The 18,908-nt window shown below is 41.0% G+C and overlaps 1 protein-coding gene across 1 annotated transcript in view; it reads right to left on the reverse strand.

Annotated features, from left to right (window-relative positions):
• LOC143298660 (glutamate receptor 3-like) overlaps window positions 1–18,908 on the reverse strand; it is a 148,369-nt gene that overhangs the window by 104,401 nt on the left and 25,060 nt on the right. The window contains exon 3 of the mRNA XM_076611544.1: window positions 17,937–18,185. Within this exon, the coding sequence (XP_076467659.1) occupies window positions 17,937–18,185 (249 nt within the window). The remainder of the gene's footprint in view (window positions 1–17,936; window positions 18,186–18,908) is intronic.

The following is an 18,908-nucleotide window of genomic DNA, read 5'->3' on the forward strand; positions in this document are numbered from 1 at the left end:
CACTGGAGGGCATGTGTCACGGCTTCAACTTCCATCGTTAGGCTGGAGGTTGTGACTTTGTAGGCAGCATTCTCTTCCCAAATTGTTTTTCCATTTTGTTTCGCAGTGAATCCCCAGCCAGACTGGTCTTTGGTGACTGAGCCATCTGTGTATATGATGATGTCCTCTTCTTTACTGTTTTCTTCTATAAGCAGCTTCACTTCCGCATCAGTTTTGCCCTCTGGCCATTCCCGACAATGTCTTCCTAGAGTGGGTGAAATGACTGTGTTGAATAGATGGTTGAGGTTTTCGGGGTTTTTCTCCCATTCTTTTGTTTCTTTCAGGTCTTGAAGTCGGCATACTAGCTGGATTGTGTCTTCTGCTTGCCCCATCCATGATCTTCCTCGTCCTAGACGGCTGCCTTTTTGTTCTTTGACTGCGTCATGCAGTGGGTTTTGAGGGTTTTCTAATGCTTTGAAGTAGGTCTTGACCTGTTCTAACTTGTTTCTGGCCTGCACTGAAGGAAGGTCAAGCAGGTATCGCATGGTTTCTGTGGGCGTGTCTTTTGTTGTTCCAAGGATCAGCCTCATAGCTTTATTTTGGACTCTTTCTAATTTTAGGAGGTTGCTTTGAGACGGTGTTGTTAGCCCAAGTCCGTAGTCGATCACACTGAGGACGAGTGATTGGTATAGCAGGAAGAGGTGGCGTTGTTCAATTCCTTTGGTTGCCATTGCTTTTAAGCCTGAAAGGCCCTTTTTGCATTTGAGAACAGTGTTTTCCGTATGTTTTCTGAAGGTCAGCATCCTGTCGAAGTGTATTCCTAGGTAGCGTAGGCATTCAGTTTTCTCAATTTGAATCCCATCGAATGACACAGAAGGTGGTGATTTGCTCGCGGTTTTGTTGTTGAGGGTGCACAGCAACGTTTGGGCTTTCGCTGGATTGATGGAAGATCCTGTGTCTTTGCACCATTGAGCAATATTGTTTAGTTGTTTCTGGACGGCTTCAGTTCTTTCCTGAGCATTTTTTGAAGTTTTGAAGACCAGGCCGTCATCCGCAAGGGTAAGCACCCGAGCAATTCCATTGTTGTTTAAGTCTGCAAGGCCCTTTGTGTAGACATTGTAGAGGACAGGAGAGAGTGGAGACCCTTGTGGCAGTCCCATGGATAGTTTAGAAGGTGCAGACATCCAATCTCCGAGGCGTAGGACGACGGTTCTTTCCTGAAGCGCTGCTGCTATCCATCTTGTCAGTGTCAAACTTACTCCATACCTTAGTAGCAGCTCCATGAGGTGCGCAAACTGGACTTTATTGTAGGCATCTTCAAGGTCAATTGCTACTGCTAGTGTTTCTTCTTTTCTTTGAAATCCTTCATACACCTCATATGCAAAAGCAGCTGCATTTTCCCATGTGGACTTGCCTGTTCTGTAACCACCTTGATTTGAAGGGAGAATGTGCCTGTGTTCAAGATCCCTTGCAAGTTTCCTGGCTATCATGTGTTCCATGAGCTTTCCAACAATGTTTTGCATGGTTAGGATCCGGTAGCCGCTTACCTGACGATGGTCCTTTCCTGGTTTTGGTATGGGTTTTAAGAAGCTGTGTGTCCAGTCCTCCGGCACCTGTCCATTGTGGAGACTGTTTTGATATAGATTGAAAAGTTTGCTTCTGTCTTCTTCCGATAGCTCCTTGATGTCTGAGTAACGAACTTTGTCTGGGCCAGGAGCCGATTCTTTCTTGCCTTTAGCTATTGCCTCGTTTAGATCATCCATTGTCAAGTCATCATCAGGTCCAGTCTGCATAAGGGTTTGGTTTAACTCCTCAACATATTTCTTTTTCTCATCTAAGTTTCTTTGATCACTCTGTTGTATGAAACGTTTGAGCAAGGCAGATCCTTTTTCTTCATTTGTCTTAAGCTTGGTTCCGTCAGTGTCTAACATGTCTGGGGTTGTTGTTGTGCACGTTTTCCCTTCCATGCGACGATAAAATTGCCAGAACTCTGTCAATGTTGTGTCATAACTGAGTGCCTCGCAAAACTGTTTCCACTTGTCATTTTTGGCCTCTTGAGCAATGACTTCAAACTGTTTAGTTTTTTCTTTCATTTTTGTTTCAATATCTTTGTCCGGAGATGGTTTTGTTCTTTCTTTTTGCCAAAGTTTGACAGCCGCATGTTTTTCTATCCAGGCTCTCTCTGTGTCGGTATTCCACCATGGGGGCTGAATAGTTTGCATCCTGTTCAGTGCCGTTCTTTTGTTTCTTCTGCGTCTTAATTTTTCGATGACGGTTGTCTCTTTGGTTTCATACTGAAATGGATCACGCAGTTTCATACAGGGTTTATCGGACAGTTTCTGTAGACTGAAAGCTACCGGGAGGTGGTCGCTGCCTTGGTATGGAAGTGTCTCTGCATTCATTTCTGCTCTGAATTTTGGAGATGTTAGAGCGATGTCGATCACACTGTCACTGTCCCCTTGTCTTGTTCCAAGGCGAGTTGGGGATGTGGTTGTTAAAGGGCTAAGAAGAATTTCCCCTATCATTCCTTCAAGTGCGAGTCCTTGTGGGTTTGTGTTCCGCTGGTCCCATAACTTTGATCTTGCATTGAGGTCTCCACAGATAATGACCGAGTCTCCAAGTTCGTTCTCTATTTCCTCTAAAAAGGCCCAATTCTCTTTTGTTGTGCAGGTTCCTGGGTGAACGTAGGCATTGATGAGCACGATGCTTTTGTGAACTCCGTCAGGTTTGTCAAGACGAACCCCCAATAATTCACATGAGTTGCTACACCATTTCTCTAGATTTATGGTGGAAACTTTGTTTTTTAGGTTTTTGTTCAGTATGATTGCTACCCCTCTTCCTTCATTCCTTTGAAGGACTGTGAAATTCTCAAAATGTATTGGTCTGTCTGCACTTGTCCTGGTCTCTTGGAGACATAGAATGTCAAAATCATATGCCAATTTCTCAATTGTTGAGATTCTCATTCTTGCGCTGGAACAATTCCAACTGCCGATTCTAAAGAATTTCTTTGACAGCCGCTCTGCTTTTGTCATTCTGCTACCTAAGCACGATCTTTTCCCACCTCTTTTGCCACGCCTGTTTTGGGGTTTTGGGGATCTGAATTTATGTCTCGTGCTATGCAGCTGATCCCCGAGGTGCACGCGAGACAGGGTTTTGTTGGTATCCATAGAAGGGTGTTCTATGTGGTGAGGGAAAATATTCGGTCACCCTGACAGAGCCTCTTATCAGGGAAGGGCAATGGATGTCCATCTGTGTGGAGTCCGTCAGCCTGGTGTCGCCCTAAGGCCAGACTGCATACAGTTAGTGACTGTTTAACCCAACAGCCATTCATCCCATTGGTACTGTATGAAAGCCATGGGATTGGGGATTTTGTCAGGTTGTCTCCTCTTAGTCAATGGAAGGGTGCATCTGGGTGTTTTTGAGTAGCAGATTTTATTTTGGAAAAAAAAAAGAAAAAAAAAAAGGTCCTGTTCTAATATTTTAGTTTTGATCCCTCTCACTAATTTACTAATAATTCAAGCATTAAACAATAACGCGATAACAAATTATGAATCAACTTCACAGAAAAATCACTTATCTTTGCTTTGACGCTTGTAGGCTGTCTTTCACATACACATACATACTGGTGACAGTGGTCTTAACACTTGACCGTTTCGGCCCTATACACAATTTCAAATACTGCCCACACACACTTCTCTCGTGGTGGGTCCGCCAAGTATTACACAACTGCAACGGTCAGTCTGCGCGCGCTCCCAGCCGGTGCTGCACCGCTTATAGGCCCCCTCTGTCATTCACTAACAATTCAACACCTAAACAACGATGGGATGACAAGTTTTGATCCCTCTCACTAATTTACTAATAATTCAAGCATTAAACAATAACGCGATAACAAATTATGAATCAACTTCACAGAAAAATCACTTATCTTTGCTTTGACGCTTGTAGGCTGTCTTTCACATACACATACATACTGGTCACAGTGGTCTTAACACTTGACCGTTTCGGCCCTATACACAATTTCAAATACTGCCCACACACACTTCTCTCGTGGTGGGTCCGCCAAGTATTACACAACTGCAACGGTCAGTCTGCGCGCGCTCCCAGCCGGTGCTGCACCACTTATAGGCCCCCTCTGTCATTCACTAACAATTCAACACCTAAACAACGATGGGATGACAAGTTTTGATCCCTCTCACTAATTTACTAATAATTCAAGCATTAAACAATAACGCGATAACAAATTATGAATCAACTTCACAGAAAAATCACTTATCTTTGCTTTGACGCTTGTAGGCTGTCTTTCACATACACATACATACTGGTCACAGTGGTCTTAACACTTGACCGTTTCGGCCCTATACACAATTTCAAATACTGCCCACACACACTTCTCTCGTGGTGGGTCCGCCAAGTATTACACAACTGCAACGGTCAGTCTGCGCGCGCTCCCAGCCGGTGCTGCACCGCTTATAGGCCCCCTCTGTCATTCACTAACAATTCAACACCTAAACAACGATGGGATGACAAGTTTTGATCCCTCTCACTAATTTACTAATAATTCAAGCATTAAACAATAACGCGATAACAAATTATGAATCAACTTCACAGAAAAATCACTTATCTTTGCTTTGACGCTTGTAGGCTGTCTTTCACATACACATACATACTGGTCACAGTGGTCTTAACACTTGACCGTTTCGGCCCTATACACAATTTCAAATACTGCCCACACACACTTCTCTCGTGGTGGGTCCGCCAAGTATTACACAACTGCAACGGTCAGTCTGCGCGCGCTCCCAGCCGGTGCTGCACCGCTTATAGGCCCCCTCTGTCATTCACTAACAATTCAACACCTAAACAACGATGGGATGACAAGTTTTGATCCCTCTCACTAATTTACTAATAATTCAAGCATTAAACAATAACGCGATAACAAATTATGAATCAACTTCACAGAAAAATCACTTATCTTTGCTTTGACGCTTGTAGGCTGTCTTTCACATACACATACATACTGGTCACAGTGGTCTTAACACTTGACCGTTTCGGCCCTATACACAATTTCAAATACTGCCCACACACACTTCTCTCGTGGTGGGTCCGCCAAGTATTACACAACTGCAACGGTCAGTCTGCGCACGCTCCCAGCCGGTGCTGCACCGCTTATAGGCCCCCTCTGTCATTCACTAACAATTCAACACCTAAACAACGATGGGATGACAAGTTTTGATCCCTCTCACTAATTTACTAATAATTCAAGCATTAAACAATAACGCGATAACAAATTATGAATCAACTTCACAGAAAAATCACTTATCTTTGCTTTGACGCTTGTAGGCTGTCTTTCACATACACATACATACTGGTCACAGTGGTCTTAACACTTGACCGTTTCGGCCCTATACACAATTTCAAATACTGCCCACACACACTTCTCTCGTGGTGGGTCCGCCAAGTATTACACAACTGCAACGGTCAGTCTGCGCGCGCTCCCAGCCGGTGCTGCACCGCTTATAGGCCCCCTCTGTCATTCACTAACAATTCAACACCTAAACAACGATGCACGGCTGCTCAGCCGAGCACAAAATCCACCTCTTTAGTTTCCGAGCAGCGTCTAGCGTGTGGGGTCAAACTTTTTTTAATGCCAGACTTTCCCACCACACTCTGCATTGGCCGGCGCATTCACCGCGCGCGGTATTTCTGGCCCCGCGTGCCAAACCTGGACACTGCCTTCTTTGTTTCACTTGGCCCCGCAGCCCCTGCCCCACTTTTCTCACGCTTCCATAGCATCCACACATTTCCTGCAGCGATTACACTCACCCTGCTCTACATGCCCCTGCTGCTTGCACTCACCATGCTACAGTGTGTTCATTTAAACACTTGTTGTGCTGACAAGAAAAAATCTACAACTCAAAAGGGTGGGCTGATCTGCATGCAGGCATGCTAAATGTTTTGGTGATTTTTACGATTTCATTGTAATAAGCGTATGTTTTCTTAGAGAGGGATTTAAATTTTACGATTTTTGCGATCATGTTTCTGCTTGACCTTCTCTTCTCTTTCTTCATGCATGTTTCAACCGTTGCCGCAACAATTGCTATGTAAGAAAATATATTGTGTTTGGAGTCAATGGAAAGCTCATTTTGCATTCTTTGTAGAAACCCACTTCTTTTGTCGTTATTTCCAATCCATCCGGGAAGATGATGCGCGAAAGAAACAAAGCAGATTTACCGCTGAACAAGCGTACAGCGAGTGCCGCTGGCACGGCCTGTTTGTCAGCCACGTTTATTTATATCCATGCCCTACTTCCTGGGTTCATGAACTTTCGCTGGGCCAACTAAAGTGCCAGCACTGAACATCCGTGGATGGGATGACAAGTTTTGATCCCTCTCACTAATTTACTAATAATTCAAGCATTAAACAATAACGCGATAACAAATTATGAATCAACTTCACAGAAAAATCACTTATCTTTGCTTTGACGCTTGTAGGCTGTCTTTCACATACACATACATACTGGTCACAGTGGTCTTAACACTTGACCGTTTCGGCCCTATACACAATTTCAAATACTGCCCACACACACTTCTCTCGTGGTGGGTCCGCCAAGTATTACACAACTGCAACGGTCAGTCTGCGCGCGCTCCCAGCCGGTGCTGCACCGCTTATAGGCCCCCTCTGTCATTCACTAACAATTCAACACCTAAACTGGAATAAGAAAGAGGGAAGGAAGGTGAGGGAGACGGAGGTTGCAGGAAAGGGTTGGAGAACAGATCGTCTGAACGTGTAACAAAGTGTAGTTCCTGATTATACGTAGAAACTGCTCCATGTAGAATAACCTGACAGAAGGCTGCAGTGCACAAATGAGGAGACGGATATGTACAACTCGACCCACACATAAAATCCATTTTTAGACAAGGTGTGCGGTCCTATTTTCGTTTGATTTTTGTGGAGGTTCCGAAGTTATTTATTTATTTTTTAGCGAGAACAACGTGCGCATGAGCGTCCCCGATTCCTTTTTTTCAAGGTCGCGAGGCTAGAACTTCGTTGTGGACATCGTTGTTCTGACGAAAGGATGTTGTACATATTCGGTGATTATTTTTGCAAGTTTACAAGACATATTTGGTTTTATAATTACACCCATTATTTGCTTTAGTCTTCTATGTTTACTTTGAGCGTGTTTCTTGTCATATATCTACCAGTACGTATTCGAACTGATTCATTTATAAACTTTGCCGAAAAGTCGTCCTGACAAACGCGTGCAAACTCAGAGAAGCGAGTGACACTGGTGGGCTTCACCTGGGGTCATATGACCTACTTCTAGCTCTCCGAACGACGAAAGGTCTACCATGAAAGCGGGCCTGCAAACCCTCTCTGTTGTCGAAAACCATTAAAAGTCGAGCAGCTGTCTTGATCTGAATGCACAATACCAGCTTGTTTATCCCCGTTTTGTATGTGCTGTGTCAGCACGTACAAAACTACAGAAGAATGCGCACCTTTTGTTCGGTAAGAGAGAGAGAGAGAGAGAGAGAGAGAGAGAGAGCGGGGGTGGGGGTGGGGGGGTGGAGGGGAATAGAATACTAATACTAATCATACTAATACTAATAATATTTATTGTTAGGCCATAACCGCTCATGATGAGGTGTACATAGACACACAAGCACACCACGGTCGTAACAGAATGTTATTCATACACATCAACGGTAACGTCACACGAAATTGATATTTGAATTATATTATCAAGACAATACATTATCTCAAAATCCAAATGCGCTGTGAAAGAAATTTAACAATTCCGGACATCACTCCATTGTATGGACGATACCAACAAACTGAATTAAAAGGCACGTGGATTTCGGTATTATTTTGAAAGAATAAATCTTTGATATCACTAAGAACTGAACAACACAAGACATCAGATACAGCGAATCAAAATCTACTCGTTATATATTTCATGTGTAGACAAAGATAAGGTTTTGCTTCATAAGTGTTACAAAACGTTCTGAAAATGTTTAATCTATCACTCGTGTGAACATACCCGTGCCATTTTTGACTCACTTGTGTAAACAGAGTGAGTCTATGTTTTAACCCGGTGTTCGGTTGCGTGTGTGTGTGTGTGTGTGTGTGTGTGTGTGGCAAACTTTAACATTGACATTTTCTCTGCAAATACTTTGTCAGTTGACACCAAATTAGGCATAAAAATAGGAAAAATTCAGTTCTTTCCAGTCATCTTGTTTAAAACAATATTGCACCTCTGGGATGGGCACAAGAAAATAAAAAATGAAGCCTAATTATATGCAAACTGCATTTACTGTTATATTTATATTTTTTTGTATTCTCTAAACTTGGTACTTTGATCTGATATTCTGAACCAACAACAAGAGCAGTCATTATTATCATTTTTTGTTCAAACAGGAACTTCTTTTGCTAAGCATGGAAGTTTTATTTATTTTGCAAACGTTTTGGTGCAGATAGTAAAAAAGGGAAATTACTCTGTAATTAATGCTAGGGGACTTAATTCGAATCTGGTTAGGGCTTTTTTTTTTCTTTTTTTTTTAAACGCGAAGTTTTATAATAACAAATACAGAACATATTTTAATGATTTTTTTTATTTTAAAGTGTATCACAAGTGAGTCTTGAAGGCCTTGCCTCTCTTGTTGTCATCTGCAATCAAACATTGACGAAAAAGAGAAATGACTGCATTGACACTATCAACACCCTGGTTTACCCATACATCACCAAAACCAGTTACACACACCAGGAAACCAGTTCTTCTAGTATCTAATTCTTATCACCTTTATAGACTTTACGAGGTAAACGAAATTCTTCCATTTGTAACAATTAAACCAATAGCGAATACAATGAACAGCAGAATCTATATAAGTATATATTGGATATCTGTCAGTTTCACCATATGTCAGGTCAGTAGATGTACTCATATTTACCTCCAGAAATTTCTTTAACGCAAACGAATGTACAGATTCACAATTCGCAACAGCTGTGTTTAACCCCCATATTTCTGAACCATACTGTACAACACTCTGTACTTGAGTCAAATATTTTCATAAATAATTTCAAGGAAACACTGAATGAAAAAATGTTCTTCACAATATATGACAAGGCATTTTCCCTGCTGGCAAGATCTGTGCAAGTGGTGACAAAATTTATGAGCATTGTTTACAATATCCCGAAGTACTTGTACACATTGACTACAGGTCACACTGTCGCACATCCAACTTTCCCTCACTCCTAGATATCACCTTTTGGACAAACAATAATGTTACTTCATTTCATATTTACCTTTAATTGAAGTGTTGATGCAGCATGTTGTAAACTATTCAGCTGTGTAAACCAATGGCAGTTTCAGACAACAAGACAATATCGTCGGCAAAAAAGGAAAATTTGCCGCTGTGTTTTCCGTTGCTTTATACTTCTAAAGCCAGTTCGTTTAAAAAATGAGAAAATAATATCAGGCTGCACATATCTTTTTAACTCCAGTCGTACACTTAATGGAATCTGTTAGCTGAGCGACACACTTAATCCTGATTTTACATTGTCATACATACCACTGATACATTTGATTTTACCCCTGACTCCAGTAAAAAATGGCCATAACAGATTTCGGTTTATACAGTCAATTGCCTGTACAACTTGCGATTGAGAAAAATGGTTTCTGTTCCAAAGCTGACAAAGTGAATATTTGATCAATCGTTGAATACTCCCCTTTTAAACCCAGCTTGATGTTCATCGCTGATATTGTGTTCCTTTGCCCACTCTTGTACTCTGCTATTAATAATTGTACTATAGTGTTTACTGCTAATATCGCCAAGAGAAATACCCCTGTATTTATTAGGTTTGTTAACGTCACCTTTCTTGAATAATTGCACAACAAAAGATTCCGTCCACTGTTTAGGATGTACACCCTTATAAAACAACACATTAACAAGCTAATCACATGAATTTCACTAAGGTTCACTGATTATGCAGCCTTACGATTTTTTAGTTTTCTGAATGCAAGCAACTCTTTTTCAATAGAGATTGGACGATTCATGTACTCATCCATATCTTTAAAATCTTCATGCTGGCTATCATCATTACTGCTTTTCCCAATAACAATTAAAAAACGACTAAAGTTGTCTACAGAAAGACTATTTCTCGGCTGTTTCTCTTTACATGAAGCTTTATGAATCGTACCCCCAAACTCTTTCTGTTTTCAAATTGTACACTCAAGTTTATCAAGCAACAGGTTATTGAACTGCTTTTTGCATTCAAGTCTAGCTGTCGTATACTCTATTGTTCTAAATAATTTCTTATCGATTAACAAGACACAAACGTTTGCATATTTTACGTCAATCCTCTTTACATATGGAATGAATGCATTTCTTTCTTATTGAACAGATAACACCACCTGATCTCCTCCCCTGTTTTGACATTTTGAAAGCGGGTTCAGAAATCACCTTGTTTCTAGCAAATAATTATAATCGAAGAACTCCACAAACGTTTCAACCAAACAAAGCCAAAAGCACAACCATATGAAACACAAGAGAGGCAAGGCCTTCAAGACTAACTTGTGATACACATAAAAAAAAAAAAAATCAAAAAAAAAATCTAATTGTTAAAATGTGTTCTGTATTTGTTATTATAAAGCTTCGTGTTTAAAAAAAAAAAGAAAGAAAAAAAGTCCTAACCAGATTCGAACCCCGCGTGTTCGGGTGAGAAGAAACTGCCTTATCCATTACACTATCGTGGCTTCTTAACTGTCTTTCTAAAATTTAACATTTGAACATACTTTTTTTAAAGTGCGATAAATCAATTGCGGTATTCGCAGTGAGAACGCTGTTTAAATCATATTATTCTGGTGTATCTTGGGCATTCAAAAAATCTTTAAGGGCAATAAAATTTTCTTTTTAATGGCTATCGCCGCAATCACACTGCAACATTTAGCCGTTTTCACTAGATCTAGATGTAGAAGTTTAGTTACACCCGCCGGGAATGTAGTACGACACGGTCGATTCAATTTCTCTTTTATGTTCATTCTAGTTTTAAAGTTGATATGAACATTTAGTATTTTGTTAAACTAATAACATGTAGAGCCAAGTACAAGTACTTCTAAACGTCGTAAGAAGTGAAAAGGACTTCATTTTGAGAAGTCAAGACTGGAAATTTTTTCGTTTCATCGTGATCAGTTCAAGGGTATTAACTCGCATGGTTTACAATTTTTAACTGTGAATTCCGACTGATTCTGTGGATATTTTTATGGCAGTTTGGGGCATAATCCAGTAAGTGATGAGGCATTCACAAATCTTTCTCTGAATAAATATTTAACGGTCTCCTTCTCCAACTTTCCATCACATGTTATCGTGTATTGTCCATTGAATATAGGATTGAACGGGCAGGTCAACATCTTGAAACAAAATGGCGTCGTTCGCGTTCGCTAAGAATATGTGCACGCGCTTTGAATGTGTATAAATAATTGTGACCCTCTATCACGGAATGAGTCCCTTTGCACCTGACCAACTTTGCCGCTAGCGGAGATTTTAGGCGGGTGGGGGTCAGGTTGTCGATTTTCAGATTTTGATTTCATAGTAAACTTTAGGCTTTCTTTTATCTCATATTGAAGTATCAAGGCATAATTCTGTCTTCTTTTGCCTTAAAAGTGTGCTTGAAATACCTGACCCATCATTCTGATCGCCTAAGACTTCGCAAAATCGATCAAATTTGACAAGCTTGCCCTCCCTAATAGATTGGAATCGACCGGTCGAATCACACATCGTTTTAAAGGTCAAGGCCGTCTCTTTCAATCTCTGTCCTTCTCATTGTTTAAGTTTTAAACTACGAGCCAATCGACGTATTCAAAGTAAGGATACACTACATAAACAATGCGTCACTTTGAAGGAAAACCCCCTCTATCATTGGCCGAGATAGACCACGTGACGAAACCAGCCATTCAGCACGCTGGCTTTAATAAACAAGGTCGCAGTGTACGGAAGCACGCATTCAAGAGAGACTTCGCAATTTCCTGACAAGATACACTTGCGTTGCACACATCTTGTCGTTAAGTGAAGCAGACGACATTTGTGAGTTTCTAACCTAGTACTTCATTGATGGAACTGACCATTCCAACTAGGCTGATGGTCTTGAAATCGATCTCAGTGAATACGAAGGCGACGCTGATTTCGAAAGCAGACGACGCAGGATTGTCGTTCAGTTTTCAACAATAATTACTATTAATTTTGATGTAGATGACGAATCAACATTTGCACTACATACAGACAGGTTGGAAGCCTTCGTCTGTAACTGCCGAAATCAACATGCGCCAAGTGCCATCAGTGGTGTAACTGATATGGAAACGAGTGAAACTGACTTGCTGCACTGAAGTGAGAGAGAGAATTGTGTTTGGATCTCACAATTCACACAGGGAAAATGCAAGCAAAGTGACTAGGGGAATGGGTATAGCTCAAGTGTCTGAAGGTAAGCAGTCAGGTTTTACCCACATTGACAAATATTGAAATGTAATGATGGTATAATCAATTGATAATAATTTATTTAATAATGATTGACTCAAGACTGATTTATTGTCTCTACATTGGTACTGAAATTCACTGTCTGAAATGTGCAATAAAAATGATTAAAAGAATAAAGTGAATCTGGGGAAAATAGCGGAGTGTAAATTAAAAGAAAATCACACACACACACACACACACACACACACACACACACACACACACTATGTCACACACACACACACACATACACTGTGTGTGTGTGACACAATGCGAATACATGTCACACACACACACACACACACACACATGGCCCCTTCACAGTTTAACCTTTCCATGTAACTGAGCATGGGGAGGTACAAGGGCATGACATTATGAATAGTTTTCAGTTTCACAGAATTTGCTTCAATAGATATTTTATGTGTATGTGTGTCAGGTTGGTGTGTGTGTGTGTGTGTGTGTGTGTGTGTGTGTGTGTGTGTGTGTTTCTGTGTATGTGTTGTTTTGAAGTAAATAAATATAGAGTTGTGTCAACAGTAAATACTAACAGTATTACTAATTGTTAATTTCTTTTTCAGCCCTGAAAGATATTATGGTACTTTATATGCCTGCCTGTTCACCAGTTCTGAGATCACCGCTGGCAAGTCATGTCATTTGGAGGAGAGGCAACACCACCACATTAACTACACTGTCAACTAAAGAATTGTCTGCTGGTGAACTCCTATCTATGAGTGCTGTCGTGCTGATGGTTCTACCCTGATCACTGACAAGGACGGGATCCTTGAGAGATGGGCTGAACACTTTGACAGTGTACTGAACCGCTCCTCCACCATCAATGATGAAGCCATCGACCGACTCCCCCAGGTGCGAGTCAGTGAGTCGTTGGATGCCATTCCAACTTTGGAGGAGACCCAGAAAGCTATCCGTCTGCTATCCAATGGCAAAGCCCCTGGCTCAGACTCCATTCCAGCTGAGGTCTACAAAGAAGGTGGTATGACGCTGACTGAGAGGCTTCATCAGCTGTTCCAGATCATCTGGCAGCATGAGGCAGTTCCACAGGACTTCAAAGACGCTTCCATCATACACCTGTACAAGCGCAAAGGAAATCGTCAGGCCTGTGACAACCATCGTGGAATATCCCTGCAGTACGTCGCAGGCAAGACTCTGGCCAGAGTGCTACTCAACTGTCTCATAGCGCACCTTGAGCAAGGTCTCCTACCAGAGAGCCAGTGTGGCTTCCGGAAAGAACGCGGGACTATCGACATGGTGTTTGCTGCCAGGCAGCTCCAGGAGAAGTGTCAGGAACAGAACGCCGACATTTACTCCACCTATGTCGATCTGACCAAGGCCTTCGATACTGTTAGCAGAGAGGGCCTTTGGAGAATCATGGCGAAGTATGGATGTCCCAGAAAGTTCATCACCATCATACGGCAACTACACGATGGGATGCTGGCCCGAGTCCAAGACAACGGAGAGACTTCAGAACCATTCCCTGTCTCCAACGGAGACCAAGGGTGTGTTCTTGCCCCCACCCTGTTCAGTCTCATGTTTTCAGCCATGTTGACAGATGCCTTCAGAGACGCTGACCTAGGCATTGGCATCAGGTACCGCACAGATGGCTCACTCGTCAACCTCAGGAGGCTTCAAGCAAAAACCAAGGTGAGGACAGACACCATCAACGACTTCCTGTTTGCTGATGACTGCGCTCTCAACGCTGCCTCCGAAGCTGACATGCAACACAGTGTCGACAAGTTCTCTGCTGCCTGTGACAACTTTGGCCTCACAATCAGCACAAAGAAGACTGAGGTGATGCACCAACCAGCTCCAGGAAAGCCTTATGTTGAACCAAACATCTTCATCAATGGGCAACGACTGAACGCGGTGGACAAGTCCACATACCTGGGCAGTACACTCTCTCGCACAGTTGTCATCGACGACGAGGTGAATGCCAGACTCGCCAAAGCCAGCGCTGCCTTCGACAGACTCCATAAGAACGTTTGGAACAGGAGAGGCATCAGCCTGGAGACGAAGCTCAAAGTATACAAGGCCATAGTTCTCACCACACTGCTCTATGGATGTGAATCATGGACGGTCTACAAACGCCACGCCAAAAAGCTGAACCACTTCCACACCACCAGCCTCAGAAAACTTCTCGGCATAAAGTGGCAAGAGAAGATCCCTGACACAGAGGTGCTCACTCGTGCAAACTTGCCCAGCATCTACACCATCTTGATGCAGGCCCAGCTGCGCTGGGCAGGCCATGTAGTTCGCATGCCAGGCCACCGGCTCCCCAAGAAACTGCTGTACGGCGAACTCCAACACGGCAAGCACTCCCATGGAGGCCAAAAGAAGCGCTTCAAAGACACTCTGAAAGCTTCTGTGAAGGCCTTCAGCATCAGCCACGACACATGGGAGCTGAATGCAATGGACAGACCAAAGTGGCGTTCAGTTGTCCACAAAGGCGCCAAATCCTCTGAGGCCAACAGAATCGCTGTAGCAGAGCAACGCAGACAGGCCAGGAAAAGCAGTGCCAGCAAGTCCCCGACAGCCGCCACCATCCCCTGTCCACATTGCGTCAGAACCTTCCGGGCGCGGATTGGCCTGACCAGTCATCTGTGCACCCACAGATCCCAACCCACCTACCCCCAGGATGACTAGATGGTCCTCGTCGATCCCGACGGACGAACCACATCTATGAGAGTGATTTGTGGTCAACTGTTAATGTACTTTGATTTATAGTATAAATTTACCATTAAGTGTGCAAACTTAGTTTCTTTTTACAAACTTTGTATAGATGTACATGTATGGAATTGTAAAGTTTTGAACAGACATTTACATAAATGATATCAGTGTGCATGTGCTTAACATGCCACTATGCACAAAGTAACTTAATGCATTGCAGCATGTCATGCACATGCACACTAATACTCATAGTGATACAGCATTAATAATCATTATTTCATACTTTTATTATCAGTAAATGCTTTATCTGATATATATATATATATATATATATATATATATATATATATATATATATAAAGTGTACTATTTTTTATTTTCTGATAAAATACATAAAAGTAAAGTATTTTGTAAAGTCCTGTGTAAAGAATGAAAACTGTGATGTAGATATACAAAACTGAAATTACTGTTGATATTTAATCTAACATTATTAGCATTAATGAATACACTTCAGAACATATAGAAAATAATTCAAAACAAAGAAAATAAAAAGAGATTAAGAAGTATTACATAACAAACTGTTTCAGGATAAATCATGCATTTTTGGAACATACTGATACCACCGGTGGAGAAAAAAAGAGTGGAGGAAGAAGGTTCAACATCAACACCATCCACCCTGATGACTAACACTTTGTACCACAAGAATTGATTACCTGTACCACATATCTGCACATTTTTTTTTTTTTTTTAGCAGATTTGAGTGTTTGACTGATGAGGTTGTGTGTCATTATTGTGTGAAGAATGGGTTTTGGCAAGTTGGTTTTCTTTGCAGATGAAGTGTTTGAAGTGTTCATTTGGATTATGAAGTGTATTTAATTTGATGCTATGCTGGGATAAAACGCACGTGAACTTGTGCCTTTGTGTGAGCAGTTTTGTTGTATGGATCTTTTTTTGTTATTTTGTTGTGCTTGTTGCATGGATTGTGGTAATATCACAAGCACAGTAATCAGTGAGCACATTGAATTACAACAATTACATGATTCGGCATCATGATTTAGCATTTTTTCCCTTTAATCTGGCATACATTTTTAGTACACATACTATACAATGCAAAAGTTTCATTGTAATTGAAACACAAACAACACCACAACAAAACTAATCTTAAAAGGAAGATTTTAGTCATGTTGAGCTGATTAAAAAGTATACTTACACCTCAGTCGCAATTCTTTCCAAAAAAACAAGAAAATTCTTATTTGAATAAAATCAAGTACACTCAATATTTTTCTTTAAAACTTTGTGCAATTGTGGATATTGCCACTAAGTATGTGTGTGCCAAATTTCATGAACATATTGTGCTTAGAAGTATACGGTTGCTATGAACATGTTCCAAAACTTTTCAACCTTGATTTCTTAGATTGTTACTTTCGCGACTTTAGAACTTAAATCACAATAACTTTTCACAGAATGGTCCGATTTACAAACTTTTTTTTTTTTTTTTTTTTTTTTTTTTTGCTGTAAAGCTCTTGTATTGCAAATTTATGATATACCAATAATTAAAAATCAACCTCTGTTGCAAAGTGACTCATTTCGTGGTGGAGGGTCACAATATGTGTACGCAATTGATTTTTGCCCATGACCTTCAGGGCTCAGCCAACAGATCTGTAAAGTCCACTCGTCGTATTGATTTTAGTATTTTCCAAAAAAGACCACTTGGGCGAATGAACATAGTGAAAGCCCTGTACACTGAGAGTAAAACACACAAGCTTTTTATGTATTGAGTATAATTTCAAAATGTAATGTTTAAGATGAGAAAGATCAGTTTAAAGCAAATTAAGTCCCCTAGCATTAATTACAGAGTAATTTCCCTTTTTTTTACTATCTGCACCAAAACGTTTGCAAAATAAATAAAACTTCCATGCTTAGCAAAAGAAGTTCCTGTTTGAACAAAAAATGATAATAATGACTGCTCTTGTTGTTGTGTCAGAATATCAGATCAAAGTGCCAAGTTTAGAGAATACAAAAAATATAAATATAACAGTAAATGCAGTTTGCATATAATTAGGCTTCATTTATTATTTTTTTTGTGCCCATCCCAGAGGTGCAATAAAAATATTGTTTTAAACAAGATGACTGGAAAGAACTGAATTTTTCCTATTTTTATGCCTAATTTGGTGTCCACTGACAAAGTATTTGCAGAGAAAATGTCAATGTTAAAGTTTACCATGGACACACAGACACACGCACACACACAGACACACACACACACACACACACACACACAGACAACCGAACACCGGGTTAAAACATAAACTCACTTTGTTTACACAAGTGAGTCAAAAATCACTACTTCTGATTTTAAAAAGTAAATCAGTTACGTTCCAAAGTAAAAAAGCAAAAAAAAAAAAGCGATTATTTACAAAAGTTGATATTTTCGTACAACGCGATTCTGCACACACACACACACATGCACACACACACACACACGCAGAGCGAGAGAGAGAGAGAGAGAGAGAGAGAGAGAGTGGCATGTCTAGATTTTGCTGAAACGTACGGGACACGCACGTACTCCAGATAATGGTCTGATACTTGTGTTTGTTGACATCAGAGATTAGCAGAAACAATACATAAAGTATTTATCTGAAAGGTGATGTTTCAGTCCCACCACTGGCAGACCCATATTCAGTGGTGTAGGGTGGTAGGGTGAGATGGTGTTAGCAGTAGCTGTCTTGACTGTTTGCTTGAGTATAAGTTGATAGGTAGATATATTGATCTTACCTTCGTCCGAGTCGTACAAGTAATGAATGTGACGCCACCGGAAGTGTCGAATGACGTCTACAATGGCACCCGTGTTGTCCGGCCGCACGTGCAACTCGTAGCTGAGAGCTTTCCGACGACGAGGGGGAGCTGGAGAGGGGGTGATGTAGGGCATGTGAAAGGTTGTTGTCACTGAGCGAACCATGTCCGTTGTGGCGATGTCTTTTTGACCCAGAATAGCGAATACCCCGCTGGACATCTGTCTGCAGACTAAAACAAGGTAATGAGTTATGTATATATATATATATATATATATATATATATATATATATATATATATACACGCAATATCAAATAGATGGGTTTCACGGAATAAGCGAAAATAATCCGAAGAGATGGCATTACTTTGAATTGACAGGGAAATAAACCCATACAGTTCGAGCCAAGAATGAAATGCCATTCACCGTATGAAACTGTATTAATTGTGGAATGGAAAGAATATATACATTTGCTGAAGAGCGAAGTGTTCTTGCTGGGTGTACCAAATCCGAGAACTACACATGTCCAGTATGGAAGACATCTGCAATGGCCAACATGGCATTTCGTATTACATTCTTGATTCTAAAGGAAATCAGTGTAAAGCTTGAAGATGATGAATGATACGCAATATGCACTCTTACTACTACCGACATTTTAAGACCAGGCACGCAGCATTATTCAACAACTTCTGTGGTCTGTTCAATACATGTGCATATTGTGGGCAGCCATTTTGAAAAGATTTACAATAACCAGTTCCAAAGAGAACAAATGTATATAACAGTGTTTTCATTACTTCTCAGAAAGATAGTGGGAAGAGATTGTGAGCATGCATATATTTTGTTATATAAGTCAAGAGCAAGGTCTTTTGAGATTGTTACCAATGACAAAAGAATGTGGCACCAGGCGGATATGGTCGTGTGGTGATGACACTTTTGTCGTCATTTTGTCCAGTGT

The sequence above is a fragment of the Babylonia areolata genome, chromosome 24 (genome assembly GCF_041734735.1).
Source record: "Babylonia areolata isolate BAREFJ2019XMU chromosome 24, ASM4173473v1, whole genome shotgun sequence".
NCBI lineage: Eukaryota > Metazoa > Mollusca > Gastropoda > Neogastropoda > Buccinidae > Babylonia > Babylonia areolata.